The sequence below is a fragment of the Pteronotus mesoamericanus genome, unplaced genomic scaffold (genome assembly GCF_021234165.1).
Source record: "Pteronotus mesoamericanus isolate MK-2021 breed Mesoamerican mustached bat unplaced genomic scaffold, CSHL_Meso_final contig_116, whole genome shotgun sequence".
NCBI lineage: Eukaryota > Metazoa > Chordata > Mammalia > Chiroptera > Mormoopidae > Pteronotus > Pteronotus mesoamericanus.
The window spans coordinates 22,795,176-22,822,858 of record NW_026555027.1 but is presented as its reverse complement, the minus strand read 5'-3'; the positions used below and the strand labels follow the sequence as shown (position 1 = coordinate 22,822,858).

Below are 27,683 nucleotides of genomic sequence, written 5' to 3'. Positions count from 1 at the left end.
GAGGGAAAAACTGAGCAACCACCAACTTCCTCCATTGGTAGCTGAGACAAAACTCAACAGAGGAAAACTGCATGGGATTTATAACATTAGAACATTTTTGTCAGAATAGGTACCAATTTTACAAATGAGAATAAAAGCTTTTTGTGATTAAAATAAAATGACTGGCCAACCTAATGGCTTCAAGAGAATAATATTTAATAAAGGGTTTAGAAGAGAATTTTTCATCCCAGCAAGAAACACCTTCTTCCCTCCTCCACAATAGTGCCATGGCAACTGCTGTGAGGCAGGGGCAGTAGAAATTTTACAGAGGTTAAAACTCGGTCATTGGATGGGCACAGAGCCACACAGCTGCACCCCAATAGGGTGAAAAGGGCACTGCTGCTGCTGCTCCCACCACCCCAGGTGCTAGGAAAGGAGGGTGAGTCCGTATCTCACTGACTACAGTTCTAAAATTTAGAGGTAGGTATAACTTGTTGAGCCACAGGAATTTTAATTACAGCTGATCTTTGTGGTTGTCTATTAATATTCTATTCATGTCCGTTTCCAAATCTTCTAATGTGTCCTTTGGTCTTGAATGTTTTTAAAAATGGGGGGGGGAGTATATTTCTAGTAGGTGCTGCATTAAGGGGCCTTAGGAGCAGAGCAGATTCAGGCAATATGTAACTGCCATTATAGTGATCGCCAGGGCCAAAATAAACTGTTTAGACTTTCACACTGGGGCTGCACACTGTAAAAAGGAATTTTTATTATGATTCAAAACCTAAGCTATAGCCTTATACACTGAAATCCTGAGTACCTCACATTTTTTTAATCCTTACCCAAGGATATGTTTATTGATTTTTAGAGTGAGAGGAAGGCGGGGGAGAGAAAGAAGGAGAGAGAAACATTGATTGCCTCCTCTAGGTGCCCCAACTGAGGATTGAACCCACAGCCTAGGCATGTGCCTTGATCGGGGACTGAAACTGGCAACCTTTTGGTGTGTAGGTCAATGTTCCAACCAAGTGAGTCACCAGGCCAGGACTTGATTGCCCTGCATTTTCAATGACCTCATTGTTTCTTTAGCTGTCTTGCCGCACCTGAATGAGTCTTAGAGAAAGTGATGAGGATGTAATGTTTGGTTCTTTGGGGTTCCTTTAACTCTCTTCTCACTTGTCACATATTTGCACAATGTGTGCAGTAAGCTGCACCTGAAAGATGTTCATGTCCTAATTTGTGAAATTTGTGAATCATATTACCTCACATAGTAAATGGGACTTTACAGGTATGATTAAAGATTTCAAGATGGAGAGATTAATCTTATAAGGGGAAGACAAGGGGATCAAACTGAAAAAAAAAGAGGTGAAGACAAAATGGAGGAAAGAGCCATGAGCTAAGAAATGCAAGTGGCCTCTAGAAGCAGGAAAAGGGGAGGAAATGAATTTCTACCCTGCAGCTCCAGAAGGAACGCAGCCCTGCCGACACCTTGATTTGAGACTTTGGACTTCCAGAACGGTGAGAATGAATGTGTGTTGTTTTAAGATGGTGATTTCATGGTAGTTTGTTGCAGCAGCAATAGGAAACTAAGGGTACTAGCTGTATTCCCTTCTATGTCAGTTCTTGTTCTGAAATAGGACCACAGAAAGTCTTGCTGAAGCCACAAGAAGTGCCTGGTCAAGTCTGGAGTCCTTGGGCAAGTAGGCACTGCTTCTCCGGTGAAGGCATGAGCCTGTGCTCTTATGGACTAAGAGAGCCCAGCCTCCCGATTTCCAGAAGATTGCTTTTGAAGAAATTATATTTGAGTGAAACTGAAGCCTTAACCTTCTTCCTTGGAAACAAAAGATAAGCCATCATTGAATGGGAAGTTAGACCATGAATTTCCCAATACCCACACTCTGTTTGAGTCCCTTTACCGTTCATTTATTTTTTCTCTTCATTAAAAAGGAACGCATATGTTTTCCATCAAGATGAAAATGCTCTGAAATCGAACTAAGGCTTCTTTCAAATATTTTCAGCCTTTTCAAAACATGCAAAGACTCTGTAATGTAGAAGTGCTTGTACATGTAGAGATAGGAAATGGAGTAGGAGTGAGTCAAAAGCCTTATTTTCATCAAATGTCTCAGAGGAATTCATTGCTGGTTCTTGAGTTGAAAGAGAAGTAACATCCATTGAAGCCATATTATTTACACAATTGATTTTTACAACAAGCTTGCTGCTCTGGTCTCAGGACAAAGATACTAACAACAACAAAACCCAGTGACATAAAAAACAAATTTAAAGAGGAAACTAATTTCAAAGACATTGGAAAGAGGGGGTTTTATTAGCATATGTTCCTCAGCGGGGAGAAAAGCCTGCTTTTCTTCTATAAGAGCTGTTTGAAACCAAATGGGCCTTCCAGTGGATACAAACTCATCATGAAGAACATTGTGCTTGGAATTTCTTGTAACTGGGTCTCTTCAGGGGTACTGTCCTGGAAGATGGTCATTACCAATGCAGAATGCTTTCCTTGTGAATAATACTAGCCATGTACAGTTGTCATCATATCTAAATCTGCTAGGTGAAAAAAAACAAAACAACACTCCTTTATAACAGTATAGTAAAAGTCTAATTAATTGTACTATAAGGTTTTAGTTTTTATGTGGATCCTCCACTACCATTGGACCTTTATATCAGATTTGACCTTATCATTATTCTTCAACCCAAGACACTTCAGTTGTCACCACTACAACCTTTAGAGCTGATGATCTTATAAGGCTCACTGTGCTATCACCACAGTCATGTTCCATGATCCTAATAAATAGGTTAGACAGTTTTTAAAATGTTTCACATCAATATTTTCAGAGCTTATCTCAAAATATTAAAAATATTTTTTTTCTCCTAAGCATGACCATGACAGTAAGCATGACCATGACATGCAAACAAGGGGACAGAGCATGCTTCTGTTATTAGGACAACTGGCTATATTGAAAAGTCTAGACCTTTACTTGGAATTGTATCTGGCTCTGGAGGACTTAAAGGATGAGAGTCATAACTACAGATGGGAATCAGAAAATGAAATCTAGGAGGAAAAGATGGGAACCATCCTGGAAATTAGGAGGCTGAGTCGTAGTAATGATTTTGAAGTACCAGAAGCCTTACAAGGCAGGAAATTATAGCAGGCTCATTTTCTATTTCAATCAAGGACAGATCAAGAATCTTCCAATACAGCTTGAAACAGGCTGAGTCAATTGCAAGAAGGATTTTGTTCATGTGAAATGTTTTTTCACTCTTGGATGGGTCGGCAGCTGAACAGCCAGGCCAGGTGAGCAGGTGCTGGAACCAGAATGGGACAGAGTCCCCTCCCTGGTGTCCCAGGACCTTCGGATCCTCGGCGTGCCACCGAGGGCCACACTTGCCTCACTGCTGGGCCCTTGCTTTCTTGCCCCCCGATATTCTAGTCTCACTTTCTAAACTGACTTGTCTCTTAGGGTCCAGACGCTAGAGGAGAATTCTAGAAACCCTCACCTTCTAGCTTCCTCTGAGGATTTCAGAGCTTAATGAATGATTCTAATTCTTAGAAAGAAGAGCCAATTATTTTTTCATGACTGCTGTGAAAGGAGATTACACAGTATTTCTTCAGGGGCCTTTACAAGTACTTGCTGCACAGTGCAAATTGGAAAAACAGAGCAGATTTCTCATGAGGGCTGGACCAGATGGCCCGTGCGAGTCCTCTCAGAGTCCTCCCTGGCTGTCAAGTCCAAGGGAAAAAAAAAATCACTGCTGGGCTTCTGTTTTGGTTTCCAATCTGAGTAACTGAAAACCAACCTACAACAAGGACTTTTAAATGTATTTTGATTCTGAGTCTCAGGAGCAAGACTTCAAAATAATCTCTAAAAGCATGAAGGAGAGTAAAGCAGGCTCAGCCCTGAAAGCCCAAAGGAGCATTTCACATTCAGGATTGGCATACTGCACGGTCCGATCATCTGTGTCCATGGTTTTGTATATCTCTTTCTGAGGAAACAGTTCTTTACAAATTGTGATGCTAAGCACACTGTCATCTGGAAGTTAATTTATGGCCAGCTTTAGAAAGTGTGTAAGTAGAAAGCCATTGTGACGACACTTTGGGGTCCTCACATTCTGCAGGAGATAACGAAAGCTGGTCTGGCTCTCCCGGTGCACAGCATGGCTTTGTGTCTTCGAGAGATAAAAGCTTAAACTGCAAACTGTGCATATGTATAGATGGGAATTGTCCCTTCTAGAAGCTTGAGTGCACTGTACTTCTTTCCTGTGTTGAAAAATGGGGCATAACCAAGAAGCTGCAATGTAGAAACTAAAGGAGTGCACGGAATCCTGCCCGTGGAGTCAGGGTGGCCTTACCCTTCCCATCAGCTCCCTGAATAATTCTGACCAAGGAACTGGACATTTTCTATAAAATGAAATGACTGATCTGGATGGTATCTAAGGTTTTCTCACTACTAACATGCATTGCTACCTCCTTCATTGCTAGTGGTCACGCAGAATTAATCATTCTCAATATTGAAATGGAAATGTTAAAGACCTTTCCCTTAAATTCCTCAGTCTCTATCCCTCTATTTCCTAATTGTGAAAAAAAGTGGAAAACTGGTGACAGTGATGTGTTTTGAGCCTACAACATGATTAATTTGCAACATTGAACCATTTTTGATGTCTAATAACTATCGGAATGACTTTTAAATTCTTGTAGGAAAAGTATGAATTGATGCTTATGAATTCAGTTCTTCTCACAGAGCGTTTTCTCTCCTAAAAGGAGCTTTGAATAATATGCAGAGAAACCAAGAGCCCTTTATGCTAATCAGATTCACTGGACCCAGACTCGTACTCTTCATGAATTAATATATTAATAATAGACAATGAATTTGAAAAATCAGCTATATTTATTACTCTGATTTTCCTTTTGAATCTAATGTTATTTTTTTCTCCTCTAAGAACACTTCTCAAATTACCACCAGTTGAAATGTTTGCAGAAACTTTTAAAATAGGATACCTCTAAAATGAGTGCACTTCTACAGGGGATCTCTGAGTGGGTTGGGATGAAAGACCCCATTTGAAGCAACCAAATTAAAGGTTGCAGCTAGAAGCTGAGCTGCTTCTGGAAACCCTTGGGATGGCTCCCTTCACCTGCAACTGTGCGCTCACACTCACACACACACCATGGAACTGGTGCCACGTTTGCCTTCCAGGAGGCTCCCTCCCTCCTACCATTTTCTCACCATCCCATGGACGCCAGACTTCTGGCTGGTGCTTTGCAGAGGTGGAATAAACTCTAGGAGATTGAATCAGCCGCTAATTTTCAGGATGGTCCCTCCCCATTCTAAGCATTTTGTTGGAGGAAGAGGAGAAGGCCCACACTCATGATGGGAGTTAGTGGAAATGACAATTGTATTCTTTACCAAAAAGAGAGAAAATGGCATTTGAAACAACCACGCTGCTGTCTTTTCTGGACTAAAATCAAGTAATTCTCTTTGAAACACAGCCACAGAGCTGGCTCTTCTCCTCTTCCTCCACTTCAGCCCACCTGTTTCCTCCCACTTTTCCCTCTACAGAGGCTCCCGCACACGCGCGCACACACATACACATGCATGGTGCCTTTTACGTAATCAGCTGACAAGACTGATCTCAGTTCAATTGCTTTGATTCAAAATCTGCCCACCATTCGTGGGAGGTAAAGAACTGTGGATGAGACGTGTGCTTTAAGAGGCTGGGAAAGGAATGGCATGGAAAAGGCATCTGGTCTGCGTCTTTTCTGTGTAGTCTTGGTCTCTATAAAAAAAGAGTGCTGTGGAATTCAACAGGAATTCTCCTATTTCTAACTTAAAACTCTTAGATTTTCCTTTTTGGAATAACTGCTGGTTTAAGCCTCTCTTAACAGAGCTCTGTAACCAGACACCCTGAACAAAAATCAGTAATAGTTCCACCACTGCCGATGTTTTCCTTGTGTCAGACTTGCTTACCGTGACCTCCAAGGTACCACAGTCTGACCCCTCTTTACTTCTCCATTGTGCCATCCCACTGCTTTCCTGCACGAATCCTCTGCCCTATTCCATCATTTCCCATCACCTCATGCGCAGCATTTGGGACATGCTGTTGCCCCTGCTGAAGTCTGCAGTCCTCCTCCTCTCTGTTTATCTTGGTATTTTTCCTTCCTCAATGCCAAGCTCCACTCACCTTTCTCACAAAACATCTCCCTAATTCCAGCAGTCCCTGGTAAATGAAGTCTCCCAACACTACAGCAAGTGTTATTCTTTGTATCACTTAACATATCATTCAGCCTTTTGTGTAGAAAACTCCTCAGACTAAACTGTAAATACTCAACAGAAGACTCTCTCTCTATCTCCAGCACTTAACAGAGTGTCCCACATGTGTAGTCATTTTCCAAGTATTTATTAAGTAGCTATTATGTGCTAGATGTCAGATTAGATTGAGGTTACGGGGTAAATAAAATCCAGATCTCATGCTGTTCACAAACTAATGGGAAGACACAGGTGCAGATATATAATAGCAGTACTATGCAATCAATCATTTCCATAACAAAAATAAGGACCAGATGATGAGAGGGCATTAAAGAATAAATATTTAATGTTATATGGGGGGAACCAAGGAAGGTTTCACAGAGAAGATTATGCTAGAGCTGGTCTTGGGGGATGCATAGGAGTTTACCTCACTTATTAAGACGGGTAGGAGAATTCCAGGCCAGAAGGACCAGCATGAAAAATGACACAGAGACATAAGAAACAGGAAGAGTCAGGGCACCATGAGCAGTCCTTTCACAAGTAGGTACTTCTGATAAAGCATGAAGTTGGAGGTAAGACCAGAAAACAACAAAATACAGTGCCTGGACAGCTTGATGAAAGTCAGACGCTGAAGGACCTCAGGTGCCATGTTAGGTCATTTAAATTTTATCTCCTGAGCTACTGAAGGGCAGTGAAAGGATTTGGAAATAAGGTTATATAATCTGATGGTCTCTAATGCATCCTAAAGTAATGATGACAACAACCTTATTGTCTTTCAGTGGGTGAATGGTTAAAAAACACTGTGGAACATCCACACCATAGAACACTCCTTCAAACTGAAAAGAAATGAATTATTGATACATACAGCATGTGGATGGGTCTTGAGAGAGTTATGCTAAGTGGGGAAAAAAGCCAATCCCAAAATATTTTAGAAACTGTATAATTCCATTTATATAATGTTTTTGAAACAACAAAATTATAGAGATGAATTACAGATTAGTGGCTATAAAGAAGTAGTTTGTGGTGATGGAAGAATTCTGCGTCTTTATGGTGGTGCTAGTTACACAAACTTCTGCATGTGATAAAATTGCATAGACATATAAACATATGCACACATGAAAAATATGTGTAACTGGTAAAATATGAATAAAGGCTGTGGACTGTACCGCTGTCAGTTTACTAGTTTTGATGCTGTACTATAGTTATGTAAGATGTGACCAGTAGCTAAAACTGGCTTAGGAGTACGCAGAAATTCCCTGTGCGTGCCTGTGTGTGTGTGTGTGTGTGTGTGTGTGTGTGTGTGTGTGTGTGAATTCCTGTGACTCTATAGTCATTTCAAAAATTCTTTCAATGACGACAAAAAGTGGTAATGTGATTAACCCAGAAAATTGGAAAAAGAGAAGTTTTTTAGTGGAATTTAGATTGTTACTCAAGCAAAAATTTCTTCTGGTAAAGAATTCTCATAAGAGTTTCAAAGAATGTTTTATGTAACTATACAGCACAAGGTTATATTGACACGAATGTTATGTTACAGATAAAATTCTTCTCGATGAAATTGGGTTCATCAATACTCAAATGCTCTAGAGCAAAGGTAACAATTATAGAATTGGAGGTGGCTTCTCAGAATAAATGTGCTCAATTCTGAGTGACAAAAGTGCCGAGACCGTGTCAAACACTACCAGCTGGATCATTCTAAAAAGTTTCAGAAAAACAAAAAACACTGACAACCAAACGAACAAAAACAACCAGACCAACCTGGCTTAACTTGTGTTTGAGTGATTTGGCTTTCGTAGGATAAAAAGTTCAGGCATGTGTCAACATCTACCATGTATGGATGCAGATTGTACATCAAATTCTAACATAGTGTGATGAAGTCTGAGATTAAAAACACACATAAAATTAAGATAAAGAAACTCTCATGCATTAATAAAGCACAAGTATAAACACTATAAGTAAAGCAATAATTCTGTTATTCGCATACAGGATAGTCCCCAGGATAAACATTAAGTAGAATCTTGTTCTTTGAGGTGACAGTATCATTTGAGTAGCATATTGTCCTAGTGGAATTTTTTCCATCCTTAGCCTTAAAGCAATAGCTAACTTTATGCAAGATTCTTGCACAATGGTAGTGTGAGTTTAATAGTGGTTTTGAACATTTTATCCTCGCAGAATTCAGATGCTTCACACAACTATATGCATTTCTAAAATCCCAAAGTCATGAGTTCCTGATTAATGAATGGTAATCACAGATAACAATATAAGGTGAGCTTTAAAAATCATAAGGCATTCAATGATAGAAGGCATTGTATTCATTTATCAGGGTTGTAAGTAAGCCCTCAAAGGCCAGGTAACACCTTAAGCAGTGTTGAAACCTGGAAGAAGTCCCTGGGGTGGCAAAAACAGGTGGCAGATATGGACACCATTACCTGTGCCCCAACATGCAACTGTAACCCTGAACCTACAGCGGCGACGGTAGCCCCAAAATAGATAAACTAAGTTGGCTCAGACAATGACTATCATCCCCAAAATATAGCCTTTATAGGAATAACAATAGATTATTATTTGTTCATCTGTGTTCTTATTCATGGTCTGTTTTCCCAACCTTAATGTAAATCGCAAACCTTGCCTGGTTGCTATATCTTTGTGTACTTAGTTCTGTTAAGGTTCCTGGTGCAGAATAGGTGCTCGGTAAATATTTGTTGACTAAATGAATACCTCTTTACTCTACAACACTGCTCTTTGACAATTTGTGAGTGGTAGATGCTTTTCAAATTTTGATGGAAGCTATGAATTCTCTCCTCAAAAAATGCACAAAAATATAATAATTTTGATGTTCTATAGGGTTTATGGATCCTAGATTAAGCTACGCCTACAGAAGTCATTTTCAAGGATGAGAATATTATCAAAAACACAAGTATTCAGTGACTTTCCATTCTAGTTCCTTCAGACATTCTCCTAATTGCATACCCGAGCCAATTCCCTCCCCAACTCTATGACATTATTTTTGCTATTATCATTAATGAGTAGTCCACACATGCACATTATATTTTCATGACATCAGTGTCAAAGAAAAGGATAATTCAGCTGATAAAACTCTCTCTATCATTTTTGATAAAGTGCACAGTCTCTCCTCCCACCTCTTTCCAACACTAAGAAAATTTTTGTGTACATTTGGCATAATCTCATAATTTCTTTCTTGAAGGTCACTCCAAGTGGAATTTGAAAAAGGGAGGTTAAGTCACACTCACACGAAACCACCATCCTGTCATAGATAGAAAGGTCCAGAATAAGAGGGGAAGTGGGGCCAGGTATCTGGTCCAGTCACCATAAACAACAAATAGCATATTAAATTCAAAGTATACTGAAGACTGCATGTGGCTAACTTCGCCAGAGGAGAGCTCTCCTTAGTTACCAGTAATGAAAGATCCCCATGTGAATCTTACTAAATCTTACTTGCACACTGGGCTTTTGGGAAAGAGAGATAATTATTGTCCCATATGATCTGAACTCTAAGCATTACCAGAAAACCTTTAATGAAAATCTGCCTCCAAAAGCCTTCATAAGACCAAACTCTTCCAGTACAATGATCCCCAAGCAACCATGAATCTCTGCCACAAGAAATGAGGGAGGTTACTTTTTATTTCTTCTGGTTAAAAAGAAGAAAAATCTCACAGTGCTGCTAAGGTGCTGGAGGCCACAATTCAAACCACCTCTCTGATTGGCCTTAACCCTAAGGGTCCTGTTGTTTCAAGGGGCCCTGCAGAGAGAAGAAGCAAGCAGCTCTCTTCACCTCAGCAGTGGGGTTGGATGCAGAGCAGCAGAGCAGCTCTGTGTCCACGGGGCAGGGGTTGGGTGTGTGCCACAGAAGCAGCAATCGAAAATGCCAGTGCGCTCCAGAATGCAGCCTCAGTGAGAAAACTGTCACTGTGGGGGCCCACTCTTCAACAGGGAACTTTCAGAAAAGCAGAGATACTCACACTGCTGATATTTCCGGACCTGCCCAGAGTCAGACTCTTTGCCTTGCACAGAGGTTGGGGCAAAGAGCTTTAGCCACGGCTTTTAGTGCCCCTACCCCTAGCCTCACTCACAGCTTGCTTTCACAATGGATCAAAAATATATCAAAACAACAGTGCTTGAAGTTTTTGTAATGAGAAGCTTTCCTGGAACTCTGCAAAGACACTTTTTCAGGAGCAAGTTTTATAGAAATTGGTTTAAATGCTTATTTCAAAAATCCCACATGGGAAACAATCTTAGATGTGCCTTATTTTAATTGCGTTCATTTCCTTCTATCCTAGAACCTGGTTCCTAAGAAAAAGGCTGGACAGTTAAATGTAAATCATTGACAAAATCATATCTGCAAACTCGAGTAACCAAAGCCTTTAGAAGATGCATCATTAGCGTTTCTCCTCAATATCTGCAAACTCTTCTAGAGATCAGAAGCACGGTAGTTTTCAAGAAATAAAGTCAGAGAAACTTAGTACAAAGTAGATATAATGAGGAGGCAGGAGCCACACAATTGAATAATTCGGTTTTCTACTTATCAAATTTAAGTCATTCTCCCCATTTAAGAGAGCATCAACTATTACCATAAAGATTTTCAACTACAGAAAACAGAGGAAGAAGGATTTTAAAATGTTATGGAGAGACTATAGTGTTACAACAACTGACTTTTTTCTCCATACTTCCCAACAACGCCTACATTTTATTTCCAGCAGTAATTTAGATTTAAATAAGTCAGTGTTCACTCTAATTTGCCATTATAGGGTGTTTCTCACTCCAGGAAAACTTCCTCAAAAGCTTGCATACCATTTGTTACCTTGGTCTTTCCAAAGATAAGTAAGAATGCAGTCCTAGGTAGGAAACTATTTTTAATAGTATAATCACAGAAACTACAATCTGCACCATAAAATAGGACAGCCACATGCTCTTGAAAAGCTACCCTGATCTCAATAGCAGTTTCCAGCAGTTGCATCTTTCTCTGCAGACTGGAATGCATACAGCTCCCAGGGTGTTCCTCACACTTTAGAATATACACAAAGGGCCGCATTCAAAAAAAAAAAAAAAAAAAAAATCCTATCCACACCCAACCCATCACAACCAACCCTCCTAAGAAGCTATTTCAGAGGTACCTGATAATTCTAAATTAAGCGACCCACCGATAAATAAGTCACTTTGCAAACCGGAGGAACTGTCTCTCCACTGCACCTGTGCAGACCACGGAAACCCCGGGCAGAGGGAATCTTACATCCATACCTATATTTCATGCCAGTCTGCTTTGCGGTGGACTCTTTGAGAGAAATGTGGTGCTGAGGGGTGAACGTCCCCAGGCTGCGCGCGATGATAGCGACCGTGCGGAATTTGGCCCGGGCTGCGTTCACCACATTGGGGGCGGTGGAGCTCTGCTTGCTCAGAAGTCGGTCCTCACCATTCCGACTCTTCAAATTGTGCTCTGTGCAGGCTATGGAGACTTGCATTGCTTCCCCGGGCAGCGCTCGGTCCCTCTCAGAACCCCAGCACACAGGCAGTCACGAGAGGTTGAGTAGTTGGGTGGGTTTCTGCTCGTCTTTTAACCCCTCCTTGTCCCACCCCCCTTCCTGGGGATGCCGTCGGAGGAGCCCTCGCGGCCGACTTCAGGTCCCGGGAAGCGGCAGAGCGGCTGCAGTGCAGGGCAGAGCCCCGGGCACCCACGAAGTCCGCGGCCAGCCCCGAAGTTGTCACGGCCGCTGGAGCGCGGATCAGGCTCGCCAATCTTGCCGGGCAGCGGTCTCGGCTGATTACACGGCCAAATCCGTGCAGTCGGGAGGCTTTCGCAGACGCCTAGAGCTGAGCATTCGTGCTGTCTGCGCGCAGCCCGGCCGGAAGCCTGTCCGCCGTGTCTGAATGCGGGCTCGCCTCTGGGCGATGGCTCAGATCCACGCAGGCATACCGCAAGATGCGCCGCCAGCAGCCTCTGGACCACTGGCAGGATGCTCTGCCTGCGCGCTGAGCATACCGAGGAGCAGCTAATCGGAGCCCGGTCCCCGGGGACCGGTGGTCGCCATCCACTCTGGCTTTCAGCTTCCTCCCTGCCCCACTCCGGGATGTCGTGGGAGCTCCTCAAGACCCCTTCCCACTCATTTTCAGGGAAAAGCTTGGGTCGCTGAGCCCCCCAGGAGCACTGGCTTGCAGCGCACGGAGGAGCAGGCAGCTAGTTCACTTAAAGAGCTCCCTGCCTTTGTGTGCAACGGGAAGGCAAGGATCGCTTTCAGACTCTTGCTGTAACGGAATCTGGAGGGCAGCTCATAAAAGGGGGCCTCTGCCCAGATTCAAACCAAATCCCGCTGCAGCACCACAGTTGGAACTGGGGGAAGGCAGGGTGGAGCTGCTTCTGCCACGGATCAGGCCAGTGAATGAACACGGGAATACTCTGTGACTGGCTGACTTGGCGAAAACACAGCCTAAAACCCCTATTAGTAGCCTTGCCAGAGTTCACTTCCCCTTTGCACATTATTTCTTAAGCAGGTAAGTTTGACATTTCCTGAAAAGCCACAGTACTGACTTCTTGGAGTCAAGTTACCTAACTTGCTGCAAAATCAGTTCTGGCTCCCAGAGGGTGACCAAGGGTTGGGGAGGAGGAGGCAGCAATCTGGCTCCATCCAAATTTTTAGACAAATGTGATTTCTTTAAAAAAAAAAAAAGCAAACAAACAGAATAATAGAAAATTATGCATGTTCTAAGTTCTCACAGTCTGCCCATTTAGAAGGCGTGAATAATTGCCCCACATTCAGGTCTGCACCTCTTGTGTACAGACAAGGTAAGTAGAGGGTCCGCCCGCAAAGGCCGGGTGTCTGGAAGTGTGTACACTGCCTGCCTGCTGGTCAACTATGGCATCTGGTGAGGACAAGCATTATCCCTGAATCAGGGGTGAGCAACAAAGTGGGAGTCAAGAGCATTGCCTGGCTGTGTCAGGTGCAGAGCAACTGCTTCATAAATGTGGCTGAATCCAAACTAAGCACCAACTGGCCAATAAAAATTTCTCTCTCCATTTCAACTGCATGGAGGGCAGACTCCTTGTATAGATGTATTTCCAATGAAGTTGTGGCTTCTGCTAAACTGGTTTTCTAAATGTGGTTCCCAACAGACACTGCCGTCAAGCAGAAAGGAACAGGGTACAAATCAATACATGTGTGCACCATCTCTGCACTAGGCAATAGAGAGAAATATGGAGAAAAAAATGAAACACTGTCATTCTCCTCAAGGAGCTGGCAATCTGGGTGGAAAGGATAAAGCATTCCGTCTTAAGGGGGCTAATTAACAATGTCAGAGGCACGTTAATTTTTTAATGAGTTGTACAGACACTAAACACACTGGCGTTTAGCAGGGAAATGATTATAGGAGGCTGGAGGAAGTTCCTCATTTGTTAATTCCCACACTTCTATTGAGACCCTATTAGGGACATGACTTTGCTGTTGCTGGGGTAGAACAGTGGTTTAGAAGCTGCACTTCAAGGAGCTGTGGATGTCCAGGTAGCCCTCACAGGAGGGTGGGACTTTTCCTGGGGCATGAATTTGATTAGCAGGAGAGGAGGGAGGCTGTCTTCCCAGGAGTTGGCAGGTATGGAAGGAAAACACACACTCTGGCTGTGTCTATATGATTAAAAAAAGAAAGACAGAAAGAAAAGAAAAAGAAAAAAAAGAAAGAAAAAGAAAAAAAAAGTAGGTCTGACCAGTTCTTCCCAGCTACATTAAGTTGTAGAAAGTAAATTTTCAAGTAGAATGTGTGCCTGCTTTCAATTCTCTTCCAGATATAAAATTTTTAACATTTTTTGACCTGTGGATAAAGTTTAAATCACATTGTGGAAACTCACTCTTTATACTCTATACCCTTCCCACTCCTTACTTTAAAAATAAATAGCCCTGGCTGGTGTGGCTCAGTAGACTGAGTGCTGGTCTGTGAACTGAAAGGCCACTGGTTCGACTCCCAGTCAGGGCACATGCCTGGGTTGCGTACCAGGTCCATAGTTGGAGGTGTGCAAGAGACGATGGATCAGTGTATCTCTCACACACCAATGCTTTTTTCCTTTTCTTTCTCCCTCCCTTCCCCTCTCTCTAAAAATAAATAAATAAAATCTTTTTAAAAACCAAATGAAAATATACTGCCTAATGTTCAGTAGTTGGGAAGTAACTTTAGGAGGAGACAAGGGCTACAGAAGAGGACAAATGAACTTAGGATGACTTCTTTTTACCCTCAATATCTTTGTTCCCTGGAATAAGTAATAGTAGATAAAGAAGAAGCAGATCATTAGAACATTTATTTTTTTCACACTAAGCTGGCTCATTGGAAATGATCAGTGGGAATCAGGAAAAGAGTCAACGTGGAAAGAGGCAAAAGTGGGAGGAATCAGAAAAAGGGAAAAAGAAAGCAGCCTGGGAGGCAAGATAAGCCAATGATCATCATGGGCCCGTGGGGTCAGGAGCCAGTGGCTGAGGGGGAGAAGGTGTGGGAAGGTGGCTAAGGGCCCAGGTAAGGGTGCTGTCAGTTCCACAGGGAGGAGTGTTCAGGGTTTGGAAGATCTCAACTCGACGCTGTTCACTAAAGTGCCAAGAACTAGCAGATCAAGGCCTGAAAACATAACCAAAAGCAGAGCTCCGCTGAGTCATCTTTGGATCTCCTACAGGACCTTGCAGAGTACCTTGTGCATAGCAGACCCTCACTATAAATAATTGAGACAGGGAGATAAGGCAGGAAAGGAAGAAGGGGGAGGAAGGAGTATTGGAATGTGCCAAATTTTTAGACAAATGTGATTTCTTTAAAAAAAAAAACAGAATAATAGAAAATTATGCATGTTCTAGGTTCTCACAGCCTGCCCATTTAGAAGGCGTGAATAACTGCCCCACATTCAGGTCTGCACCTCTTGTGTACAGACAAGTGTTCCAGACTTTCATACATGCCACAAAGAGAATCAAGAGACTGAAGCCAGGGGAGTGCTCAGAGTGCAAGCTTCCTTCTTGCTGCCCATAGTGCATCTTTCAGATCTGACACCGCATGGGCTTTCTGACAGCCAGCCAGCGGCTTGGGGACTTATTCCAGCTGTACTCACCCTTCCCAGCGTTAATGGAGCAGTGGGTCTCAAGAGCCCGAAAATTAGGTGACGGGTGACTGTGAGAATGCTCATTCCTAATAAGTTTGTGCTAACAGGCAGCATGCTAATTAAGCTGGGGAAATTAGATTTGGAATATGTATGCTTCCATTGTCACACAATAGGATTTGGAGTTCTCACTATTATTATTTCAAGTTCAAATAAGACCCAAAAATGATGACACAGATATAAACACAGATATAGCCATAGACATAGCCAGAGACATAGACAGACATAGGCATAGACACATAGACATAGACAGACATAGGCATAGACACAGACATAGATATTGTTATGGGTACCCCCCAACTCATATGTTGAAGCCTTAATACCTAGTAAGTATCTGAGAGTGTGGCTGTATTGGAGATAGGGTCTTTAAAAGGTAATTGAGTGGATCAAAAACCTGTGGTACATTCAAACAATGGAATACTATGCAGCAGAAAGAAAGAAGGAGCTACAACCCTTCGAGACACCATGGATGGAACTGGAGAGCATTATGCTAAGTGAAATAAGCCAGGTGGTGAAAGACAAATGTCATACGATCTTACCTATAAGAGGAGCCTAATGAACGAAACAAACAAACAAGCAACATAGAATCAGAGGCATAGAAACAAGGAACAGACTGACAGCTACGAGAGGGGAGCAGGGATGGGGATAAGGGGGAAAAGAGAAGGAAGGATTTAATCAACAAACAGGTATAAATGACCCACGGACATGGACGACAGGGTGGGGAGTGACTGTGGGAGTGGGCAATGGGGGAACTGGGACAACTATAATAGAAAAATTTTTTTTTAAAAGTTAATTGAAGTAAAAAATCCTATATTAGAGGACAGGATGCTGTCCTCTAAGAAGAGCAGATTAAGACAAAGACACATACAGAGGAAAGAAAACACAGGGAGATCACAGCCATCTGCAAGCCAAGGAGCGAGGCCTCAAAGAAGTCAACCTTTGTTGACACCTTGATCTTCGACTCTCAGCCTCCAGAATTGTGAAATAATAAATTTCTATTGTTTCAGCCACCCAGTCTGCGGTATTTTGTTATAGCAGCCCTAACAAACTAATACAGATGCAGGTATTGTTTGTTTTTAATTTAATTCTTATCTTTTTGGGCAAGTGAAACTATTGGAGCTCTCTAAAGAAGATGTCCCCAAAAGTCTTTATTAGGCCATGATAAACATTATTATCTTGCCACTCTATGCATCCTAAACCAATGTTACAATGTCCTCTAAAGACATGCTCCCACTACAACCTACTTATTCCTTTCCAAAAACTCCTGAAACCCATACATGGTAATGCTTGATACAAAAGTGGTGATTTTTGAGGCACTTCTAGTACTTTTTCTTTTTCTTAATAATCTCTTTATTCTGCCAATTTGCCCTTTTAAGAACTTGCTTTATATTGGGCATCTGGAATCAGCAGTCTTAAAAGTGTCATGAGGCAATGGAGAGAGGCGTGCCACAGAAAGCAAAGACCTGGGTTGCAAACTGGCTACGTCACTTTGTCTGTCACCTCAGGTAACATTACAGATCGCTCTGCCTCTTTTCTCTCACTTGAGATATGAGGGCAATACATATTTATTTCCAAGGTCCTCTCTTGCTCTATAGACTCCATAAAGTGCTTTTTCAGAGAGATATGGAGGTGCAAGATTACATAAAGCCATATTACCGCTTATTCTGCAATTTTGCCTTGATCTGATCAGGTCTTTATTCGTTATCTGACATTTAGAATTCTTTGGAAATAATGTCAAAGGGTCATCATTGGGTCATGGTGACACGGCTGGTTAGGAACAGACCCCACGCTACTTAACTTGCACCCAATCTTCATATTCTCATCATAGAGTCTTCTTGGTAATGCAGAAGGACTCTGGAGTGCGGGGCCAGTGGGCTCCAGGTATAATTCCCAGCTCTGCTCTCTCCTTTCTTCCCGCGGTTAAACAGTATTCTCATCCTCCCTGCACCTCAGCATCTTCTCCGAAAAAAAAAAAAATGGTGAAAGAACATAACTCTCTGGATAATTGTGGGAATGACATGAAATAGTGCTTGGCCCACAGAAGGCACTTAATAACTGCTAAGTATCCATCTCAATGTGTTAAAAGCAGAGCTGTTAAGAACGCTTTAATCTCTCAAACAAGCTCATCAGGAGACTTCAGCAATTACTGGTAACAGTAAAACACAGCCCTTCCTATAGCCTAGAAACACTTAAGAACACTTTACATGTAATAATTCATTTACTCTTTATGAAATCCCATGGGGAACTGTTATGTTATCAACTCCATTCTACAGATAAGGAAACAGGCAACACAGAGAAGTAAGGAAGTTACCCAAGGTGACCCAGTCAGGAAGCTGCAAATCTGGAGTTTCCCTGGGGCAGCCTGCCTCCTTAGCGTTGTGTATGTCGCTCCTCACGGAAAGAACTTCCTTGTGAGAAGGGCTTTGAATAGTGTCATTTTATCAATATAATTTAAGAAAAGTCATATTCTTATTATGAGTGAGAGGAAAATTTCAACATTAAAAGTCTAAAAAAATTCAGAACAATTCAATCATCCATTCTGGGTAACTTTAGAGTAAGCCTTTTATCAATCTTTTAAATACTTCATAATACTTCATTCCCACTGCTCAAGAAAAAAATTTTTTTCCTATTACATGGAAAATTTTTAATTGATTCAATTTCTTACAAGTAAAGTCAAATTGCTTTTGGCTGATTCCACTGAGAACGTATGGTTTCTATTCCATTAGAAACCACAGCCAGCCAGAGCCAGGAAACATTCAATTATACAGCCACGAAACGGATTCATTCAAAACAAAAAAGAATCTGCTAATATCCAAAGAATTTTAAACATGTAAGTATACAGATGGCAAGCCACTTTATGTGCCAACTATTTGTGATTAGAAGAGGAATTGTTGGGGAGTTTGCTATTTATCAGAAATTCTTAACACATGGGTTCGGAGAACAATTTATTATACTCTGAGAAATTGAACTGGCCGTGAAAATTAGCATGGGTTTAGATTTGCATGGGCTTAGTTTCTGAATAATGGAGAAAGTAAAATTAAGAAGCCAAATTGGGAATACTCCAAGCTCTGCTAAAGGAAAGAAGCTTTCAGATGTCAACTCTTCTGCTTTCCTGGAAGAAAAGTCTCATCAGAGAACCCTTACCAGGAAAATCTGAGGACAAGCCAAAGCAAATATTCTCACAGCAGCAGCCACATCCAAACCAAAACATAATTCAAAGGATAGTTAAGCTTTTCAATTAACCTTTAAAGTATACCCACAGCCCTCAGCGAGCGCTCCAATATTTATGCATCACTTTATGCATTCAAGGAAAAGTGGCACAGTGCTATAGTAGGCACATGTGGGAAAATAGGAAGTTCACAGTTCAAATTATTTTGTTCAGGCCTCTTCATAATACGTAATTTCTCATAAAGTTGTCTGGAACCTGGTCATAAAGCTGGGAGAAAATGGGACACATGGTCTGTTTATTTTATTTTTTTTTATAAATGTGATTAGTACTTCCTAAATCATTAACCATTAGTATAATTTCTGCCATTGTCTTACAATAAAAAAAGCTGGTCAGAAATATTGGCCATGTCTTTGGACAAAAGATTTTCCTGAAGAGCTTATCTCCCAGAGAACCAAGGAATTCCACTAATAGGTATAAAAAATATGACCCCCTTAGGACATGAACATGAATATTTATAATAGCATTATTCATAACAACTGAAACTAGAAAACTATCCAAATGTTTATCAAATATTGAGTGGATAAATAAAATGTTATATTTGTGTAATTCTATTCAGCATTTAAAAGAATGGAACATGCAACAACATGAATCATCCTTAAAAATATTATGCTAAGTAAAAGAAGCTGGACAAAAAAAGTTACATATTATATAATTCTATGTTTATGACAGGTCCAAGAAAGGCACATTTATAGGGACAGGTCAGTGATTGCCCAGGACTTAGAATGGGACCAGCGATTAACTACAGACAGGCATGAGGAAATTTTTTGAGGTTATGGAAATGTTCTAAAACTGAATTTTGGTTATAGTTTTACTAGAAATTTACTAAAATTATTTAGTTAAAGATTTATTTTGAGATATATAAATTATATTTCAATACATCTGTTTTAAAAAATAAAAAATAAAACAAAGCATGACTTGGCTGAGAGAAAGTTTGTTTTGTTTTGTTTTAAGCTCCAGACTTCCCTTTCACTCTCAGGGGCAAAGCCTGGAGATCTGAACGTAAAATTTTTTTACAAAGTCAGAGGTCTGGGACATCTCTGAGAAGACTTTGAAGACAAGAGTGTGAAGAACGAAGAGTTCAGTTGCTGTGGGCTTCCCCAGAAGAGTCCGTGCCTCCTCCATCACCGGGCCGAGATACTAGAGACCCTGACTAGGTTGAGGGAGAGTCCACGGCATTCCCAAATAAGTGCCACATGGACACAACACTCGGTTTGGGGTGGCATGCAGGGATGGCAGAGCAGCAATAGCCGAGGGTGGTACTAGAGGCAATAACGCAGCCAAAGACCAGCAGGGCTCCCACGGTGCACAGGAGGTGACCGAGCACAGAGCTGGATACGGAGGCAGTGCAAGGTTTGCAGTCAAAGATATTGGGTGCAGCAGAATGCCCCAAAGACCAGGTGGGGCAGCTCTGGGACACACAGGCACCAGGTAGGCAAGGGACAACTCAGAGGAGAGCAAGAAGAATCTGGAGAGTGGCCTGAAGATCAGCTCTGATAGGGAGCTGGAACTCGGAAGTAGCTACGTGTTTGCCACTGTTTGGGAAATGGATGAGTTACCTTAAACAACAAGGTATAGGCTTCTTCTTGCCCTAGAAAAAAGAGGGGCGTTAGGACCCACTGAGGACAGTCAATAAAAACTCTTTTTCTGACCATTGATGGACATTTGCAGGATGTAGAAGGCTCCCAGAGAGCTGAGGGTCTAATACTGTCACCTTTGACCTCAGGCGTCTCAGGCTGACCTTCCAGGAAGAACGTTCTATGTCCTCCAACAACCCATTCTGGGTTTAAGGAGCCTCAGTTTATCAGATTAAAAAGTTTCCTTGTCTCTATCAGAGGGTGACTCGGGTCTCCTTAAGGAGGTTTAAGCAGATGGACAAGGTACCCAAAGGTCATGACTGGGGCCGTTTCTCTGGTCACCCATCTTCTCACTTTGAGCCTCAGGCAAAACCCCTAGCTACCAGGGGGAGCCTCTGCGGTGTTGAACGCATTTGCTTCTGCAGTGAGCACACTGAGTTACTAGATCCCAAGAGCTTTCTTTGGCTTATACCCCAAGTGTTTCTACGTTCATTTACAGATCAACTTGCCTGTTTGTAACTTTTAAAGTGACATTTTAAGCGAGGTGTCATTAAACAAAAGCCAACTGGAAGCAGAGTCATCCCATCCCCTTGCTAGTCAGATCAGAGCGTCTGTAGGAACCACTGGTGTGCTCTACATCTAGGGAGGCATTAGCCATTCCATACCTAGCATCGTCATTTAGGCTCAGTGCTCACTCACACAACAGCACTGTACCTTATTTATAGCAATACGGTCGTTGGTTATAAAACTTTCATGTGGGGGAGGAGGAAAGAGGACATTTGGACACCTAACATTTTTGGCTGGGGGCTTTTCTTTTTAATTGATTAGACATGAGTTAATGTTAGATGTAGCTAAATGACAAAACATATTCCCTCCAGCCAATGATTGCCTGATTTTAATTTCCCTGTAATCATTCTTATTGTTAACTGCCTTCTGAAATTCAAAAGATGGTCATGTGGAGGAGGGACTCAATTTTGGGGAGCGTTGTCACATACGTAGGATAGAAACGGGAACTAGCAGCAGGACCCACTGGCAAAGTGGGCTGTTGCATACCCGTCATGCTGCCCACCTGGAGATCTGGTAAGCTTGTTGTCACTGGAAGTCCTTGAACTGTGGCCACAGGACCAGAAGCACATGATGGAGAAAAGAAAGAATTTCTTTCTCTGCGTGGTAGTTGGGTTTGATGTGCTCTTTCAGGAAGTAAGAAACTAAAATAGGTTTGTTCTTTTGGCATGTCCAACATCTCTCCTCTCTTCATCTGGTAAGAGTATCTGCCATCTTAAGCGGGATATAATGCTACTGTCAAAGTCCCGGTGTGAGCCTGTGACCCAGGTCACAATGATTGACTCAGGACGGTCAGTCATGTGACCCAATTTGGTTCAATATTATTAAGTCCTGGGATTTTTATTAGAAAAAAGAAACTCTTTTTTAAACTAATAGATAGTTAAGTCTAAGAAAGAACCTGCTTGAGAATGAACTGGAAGGTCATCGGGGGACCATGCTCTGTAGTGTCCCCACCTTCTGGTGGCTCCCTCAGCAGGTGAGGTCTGCTCTTTCCTGCTCTGGAGCTTTACCCACCATGTTACCATGACTCTGCGGCTTGGTCTCTGCTTCCACAGCTCCAGGGTCTACAGACTGACTAACTGCAAATTTCCTATGTAAATTCCCCAAGAGAAGGAACCTGACCATACCACCTAGTCACCATCCATGTGATACATAGAAGCAAACTCTGGATCTCATACTGGCCACCACTGAAAGCTATCTTTATGTCAGGCACTGTTATGGACCCAATATTTTTGTCTCCCCCCAGTTCATATGTTGAAGCACTAATTGCCAATGTAATGGTATTGGGGAGGCTGGGCCTTTGGGAGGTAATTAGGTTTAGATGAAGTCATAGGGGTGGGACATGATGAGATTAGTGTGCTTATAAGAAGGAGAAGAGACCAGAGCTTCAAAATTCTCTTTTTAGAAAAGGGAGTTGTAGATGTAGAAGTTGTCCTCAGAATGTGGCTCTGGGCATAGACCAAATCCCTCCCCAAACAATTGCCAAGGTCATGTCCAATTTTAGGTTTCTATAATTCTTTTTATCCTTTTTAATTCTCTTTCACTTGTTTTGTTTGGATTTTTATGAGTGTTGAGATGTATCCCACAAAGATTAATAATGAAAGTTGCTGGACAGAGATCCTCATTCATTTTTCTTCTCCCACCCACTATGCAATACCTGTCCAACTAAGGACTTGGGCACCAGTTTTTCAGAAAGGGAAAGAGATTTTAAAACAAAACCAAATCTGGGACCCCTGAGGCTTGTCTGATATGATATGGTAGTTTGGTCAGGCCTTAGCAGGAAAAGCATGGTACGTACACTTGTGGGCCATTTGAGGTGAGTAATAGAGACAACTGACAAGGGAATGTCCCCGAGGCCACAGTGCCTCAGGCCTCATAACAGCTGTATCTCTTACCAGCTCCAGGCCCAAAGGGACAATCTGAAGGCAAATGGGGCTGAGTGGTAAGGAGCACCTGACAGAAGCTGTGACTCTTGATGGAGGACGGGCCAGCCCACAGGAAACAAGTTCAAGAAATAAGTGTCCCAACTAACCCCCCATCTCCTGCCAATTGGTTGAACCTAACTAGAAGCCAAAGGCCACAAGAGGATCCAGAAGCCATCTGGGGTGCAAACCAGAGTAGAAAAGGGTAGGGCATGGATCTGGACAGGTAAATGGAAACTATTCAAGGCACATTGAGTAGGGAGCGCTTAAGCTACATCTTCCTTCAAGTAGGCAGGAATAGTTCAATACTTCATAGCCCACTGATAAGTCTTTGCTGTAATGGGCTGATCCAGTGCTGCTTTGGGGACATTGAAACAGAAAAGATCATGCCCAACCAGACAGTGAGCATGTACTCAGATTGGTGGGACTAGTTTGCCCTGCCTGAGGGTATCATGAAATGAGAAACTACTGCCTTTATGAAATGCACAGTGACCTTTTAGAGACTGTCTTAAGTGATCTGTTTAAAGCAGCAGTAGCCACATATGCTCAGCCATACGACTCTTCAGACATTTCCAAAGCCATAGCTGAATAAAATACTTCCATTCTTTCAGTAAAATATCTAACTTTAATCAAAATGTGAATAAATACTGTGTTTGAAATGCAGGAAGTAAAAATATTCTAGAGAAGAAACATAGGTTTCTGGGAGTATTATTTTGCATTTAAGATTAAAACAGGTACATAATTCGTGTTGAAAACATAATGCTTTTTCATTTTTTAATTTAAAATTAATCCACTAAAACCTAAAGACATAAAGTGTTTCACTCAAATTATTCAAATCAGCAGTCCAACTAAGGCTGTTTTTTCCTACCTTTTTCTAGGAAGAATCCAACATTGGAAAGAAATCACATTACTCGTCCATTTATTAAATAAATATTTATTAAACATCTACCTCATACTGGGCACTGTTCTAGGTGCTGGGAATGGTAGGAACATTCCCAGATAAACAAGTCCCATTTTTTCTTAAGCAGCTTAAAATCTAATAAGAGAGACAGACATAAAATTAGCTAACTGCAAATACAGGACAGAATGAAGTACACGCTAAAGAAGCTAAATCAGACAGAGGAAGACAAATGTCATATGACTTCACTTATATGTGGAATCTAAAAAAAACAAAATAAATGAGCAAACAAAACAAAAACAAACTCATCGATACAGAGAACAAACTGATAGTTGCCAAGATGGGAAGGGAGTTGAGGGTCTGAGTAAAAAAGGTAAAGGGATTAAAAAGTACAAATTGGCAGTTACTTACATCATGGAGATGTAAAGGACAACATAGGGAGTACAGTCAGTTATATTGTAATAACCGTGGATGGTGCCAGGGGGGTACTAGGCTTATGGACCACTTTGTAAGTTACATAAGTGTCTAACCACTATACTGCACACCTGAAACAAATATAATACTGAGTGTCAATTGTAATTAAAAAAATTAAATTAATAAATCACAGGAAATGAAGAAGCAGCAGCTCAGGTAATTTTGGAGTGGTGGGAGTGCCAAGCAGAGATTCATTTGGACTGTGTGAAAATCAGAGGAGGCTGCATGGAGGAGGTGATGTTTGCTCTGGGCTTTGAAAATGAACAGGATATTGTTTTAGGGCATAGGAGCTCATTGTTATACAGGTAAGATAAGGACATACCTAGTCAGGGGTTAGTGTGAACAGACATGGATGCATGGAGTGTGGGGCAAATGTAGAGTAGAGGAGGCAATGTGGTACAGTTGGATGAGGCAGTGAGAGAGGATGTTAGAGGGAGATGGAGTGGTAAAAGGTGTTAAGATCATGAAGAATCTTAAATATTAGCTTACTTACCTATTCAGGAGGCAATAGAGACTCTGATGGGTGGCATATCTTCTTGAGATGTATGTTACATATATTTTTCCTAGTTTTATTTTGAGCATCACAGTCTATAGCAGCTCGGTCTTACTGCTTCATGTTTGTGCCCAATTTGTTTTAGTGACAGTAAAATATCTAGTGTAGTCATGCCTAATGTCCCACATTAAATCACTTCAACCAAATGATATTAATGGTTTCAAACTGTAAGTAAGATCTGCCTCACAGAACCCTCATGGATGATGGAAATAGTTCAATACCAACCGAACGAAGGAGCTTGGAATGAAAGTGGTTTGTTGGAACAAAGTAGCCTATAAATAGTCATGCTGGGACAGATAGGCTGTGTTGCTGAAAGGCCCTCCAACTAATCGACTGAATGTTCCATAAATCAGTGTGTGCGGGGGGCGGGGGGGGAGGCGGAGGAGAGCGGGGAGGGGGGTGGCGCTCGCGTGTCACCCACACAGTCCAGTCAACTGGGGGGCAGGAGGAGGAGAGGGAGCCTGCTAATTAATCTCTGCATTCTGCCATTGTAGCTCTCTGCAGTTTCCTTTCTATCAGGGCAACTGGTATTAAAAATGAAAAGAAAAAAATCAGTCTGCTTCCTTTATAGCCTCTATTACCTAATACTGAAGGCCAAATCAGGAAATGCTTTTCGACTTTGATGTTAAAGAAAGACAGGAGGATGACAAGGAGGTTGTGGGAAATCAGATCTATTGTGGCAAAGTTAACTCTGTGAGATGGAAAGGAAGCAAAAGTCTCCAGCCCAGCTCTTAGCAACTAATACTGCCTCTGCTTTAGGGTTCAGTTAAGAAAATAGAGCCAAATGAAGGTCTCATGTTCAGCAGCGAGGCTTTGTGATGAAATATCAAATATTGGGACAGCCTTGTGCAGAGTTCACACTGAGAGGCCACGTAAGCCTGGGAGGAACTGCAAACAGTCCTTGACGAGAAGCGGTTGAGCTCTGCACACACTGCTCTTGGTCTGAGCAGCAGCCACAGAGCAGCTGCAGAGACAAGCGTGGGGTCCTTCTTTGTCTTAGCGTGGATGAGCCGTGTACATCCAAACAGCCATTCTCCACTGCCCTAGGAAAACGCTCCCCTCCGGAGACAGAGGGTTTGGCAAGGGACGTGCGTGGAGTGAGCAGCCTCATCCCTGCGGCCAGTGCCTGACTCGGAGGTGACACCATCTGTGTGTCCAGTTCTGGGCTGACTGACGTGTGGTCCTGCTGAGGGCAGACAATAGAATAAGGCCTCATGGCCAGCATAGCCCAATAAGCTCTTCACATAACTTACGCTTAGCTCCTCCTTGCTTTTTATTTTTAACATTTTATGTTTTTCAAAGAAATGACAAAGAATTTGTCAAATCCCCTCATAAACACCTCTTATTACATAAAAAATCATAAGTTTACTAGCTGTACATCAATGTGCTCAGGAAGAGAAAAATGGGAATGTATCTGCTTTTGTGTCTTCTTACAAAGCCTCGGTTCCCCATCCCATCTCTTTGACTGGGACTGCATCACCTGCCCACACTTAGCTGTCCCAGGGCTAGGTTGGCTTAGACCAGTGGTCTACACTTGAGCAGGCATCAGAATCACCTAGAAGGCTTGTTAAAGCAGATTGCTGGTCCTCTTTCCCAGAATCTCTGATTCAGTTGGTCTGGAGTGGGGCCTATGAATTTGTATTTCTAACAAGTTCCCAGGTTGATGCTGCAGGTCCATGCATGGAGACTGTGGCTTAGACAAATCGAGGTTCACCGTTAGGTACAGGGGAGAAGCTAACCCTCCCTTAAACACACGGCTGGTTGGAGGAAAGGGAACAAAGTCAGGATTCCCTTAGTGAGAACAAGGGTGAGCAAGTGGCTGTTGAACGACAACCACCAGAGTCTCCTGGGTTGGAAGCCCCTAAAACATAAATGTCTTCACAAAGGGGCAGTCTTTTGTGGTCTATGTTGATTCTGGCTTCTTGCTCCCTTGATTAATGGCACTCAACTCTGCTGCTCCAAACAAGCCCAGGGCGAGCCCTGAGGCAGCTCTTATGCTGGAGACAGTCAATGGCCCATGAGCATGAAGGAGGCATAGTTACCAAGGACACCAGCAAGGAGCACCAGCTACAAGCCTCACTCCAGCACGACACCCTGGGGAAAGTATCTCCATTTTCTGAGATAATGTGATAAAAAACAATACAGTCTGCAGATGATCTTGAACTACCCCTTTAAATTGAAATGATCCAGACTGTAAATACAAGCCTGGTGCAGCAACCTGCCTTTTATGTGTCTCCTATGCATGTACAATAACCCAAGCATTTAATTACAAATATGCTATGAGCTGGGCCAAATATTACTGTTCCATCAGTGCTTCGTGAGAATATGAACCAGTCAATAATCTGTTAATTTGGCCTTTCCTTGGCTGCTCCTCAAAAGAGAAGCTTTGCTTCTTACACAGCTTTGATTTTCATTAACTTTAGGGTGTCAGGAAGGAATGCGTATGGTCATTTGGGAGAATTCCAAGTGAAGTGACTGATGGGTGAGTTTTCTTGTTCAGATAACCCAGTAGGCAGGGCATAAAACCTTATAAAACAATGTGTGTAGAAAACTGTTAATTCTCTCCTACCATAAATCCCTGTCCAAGCTCCCCCACTAAGACTGGAATCTTTCCTGAGCACTTTGGGTATTAGGATGGGGAGCAGTTCAAGTTATACATCTTGGGCACTCAGCTGTCTCCAGCCATCTTATCACCTTCTCCCATGTATTTGAAGTGAGCCAAGAAGCACTTCTAATCTACGTGCCAGTTGTGAAGAACAGTTATTTTGAAGGCAGCCTCAGTAACTCCATGTTTTGAAGGAAGAGACAATATATTGTATAATATATGATACTGTCTTTCAATCAAAGCACATCAGCTACTTGAAATAGAGTGCTATCAAAGGCAATCCATTAACCATGTCTTTCTTCAATTGATTTGGGCAGAATTTGAAACAACAAAAGAACAAAAGCGTTGGCTTATCAGCCATGCACAGGACTGCTCTACTTTCCAGCCAGCAGGAGCACTGGGTGGTCATGGTGGGGGTAACACCCTGGTAAGAGCTAAAAGGAAAGATGCCCCCTTCACTCCAGTGATTTAGTTCTGGTTTGAACAACATCAAGCACTGTGCCAAGGGACAGA

General features: G+C 42.2%; 1 protein-coding gene across 2 annotated transcripts in view; it reads right to left on the bottom strand.

Moving 5' to 3' along the window:
- KCNAB1 (potassium voltage-gated channel subfamily A regulatory beta subunit 1) overlaps window positions 1–27,683 on the bottom strand; it is a 311,123-nt gene that overhangs the window by 217,683 nt on the left and 65,757 nt on the right. Inside the window, exon 1 of one of the 2 annotated variants that reach the window (XM_054579924.1) lies at window positions 11,478–11,982. The exons of the other annotated variant lie outside the window; for it this stretch is intronic. Coding sequence (XP_054435899.1) covers window positions 11,478–11,698 — 221 coding nt within the window. The 5' untranslated portion in view covers window positions 11,699–11,982. Of the gene's footprint in view, window positions 1–11,477; window positions 11,983–27,683 lie in introns of those variants that run through there. 2 annotated transcript variants of the gene reach the window in all.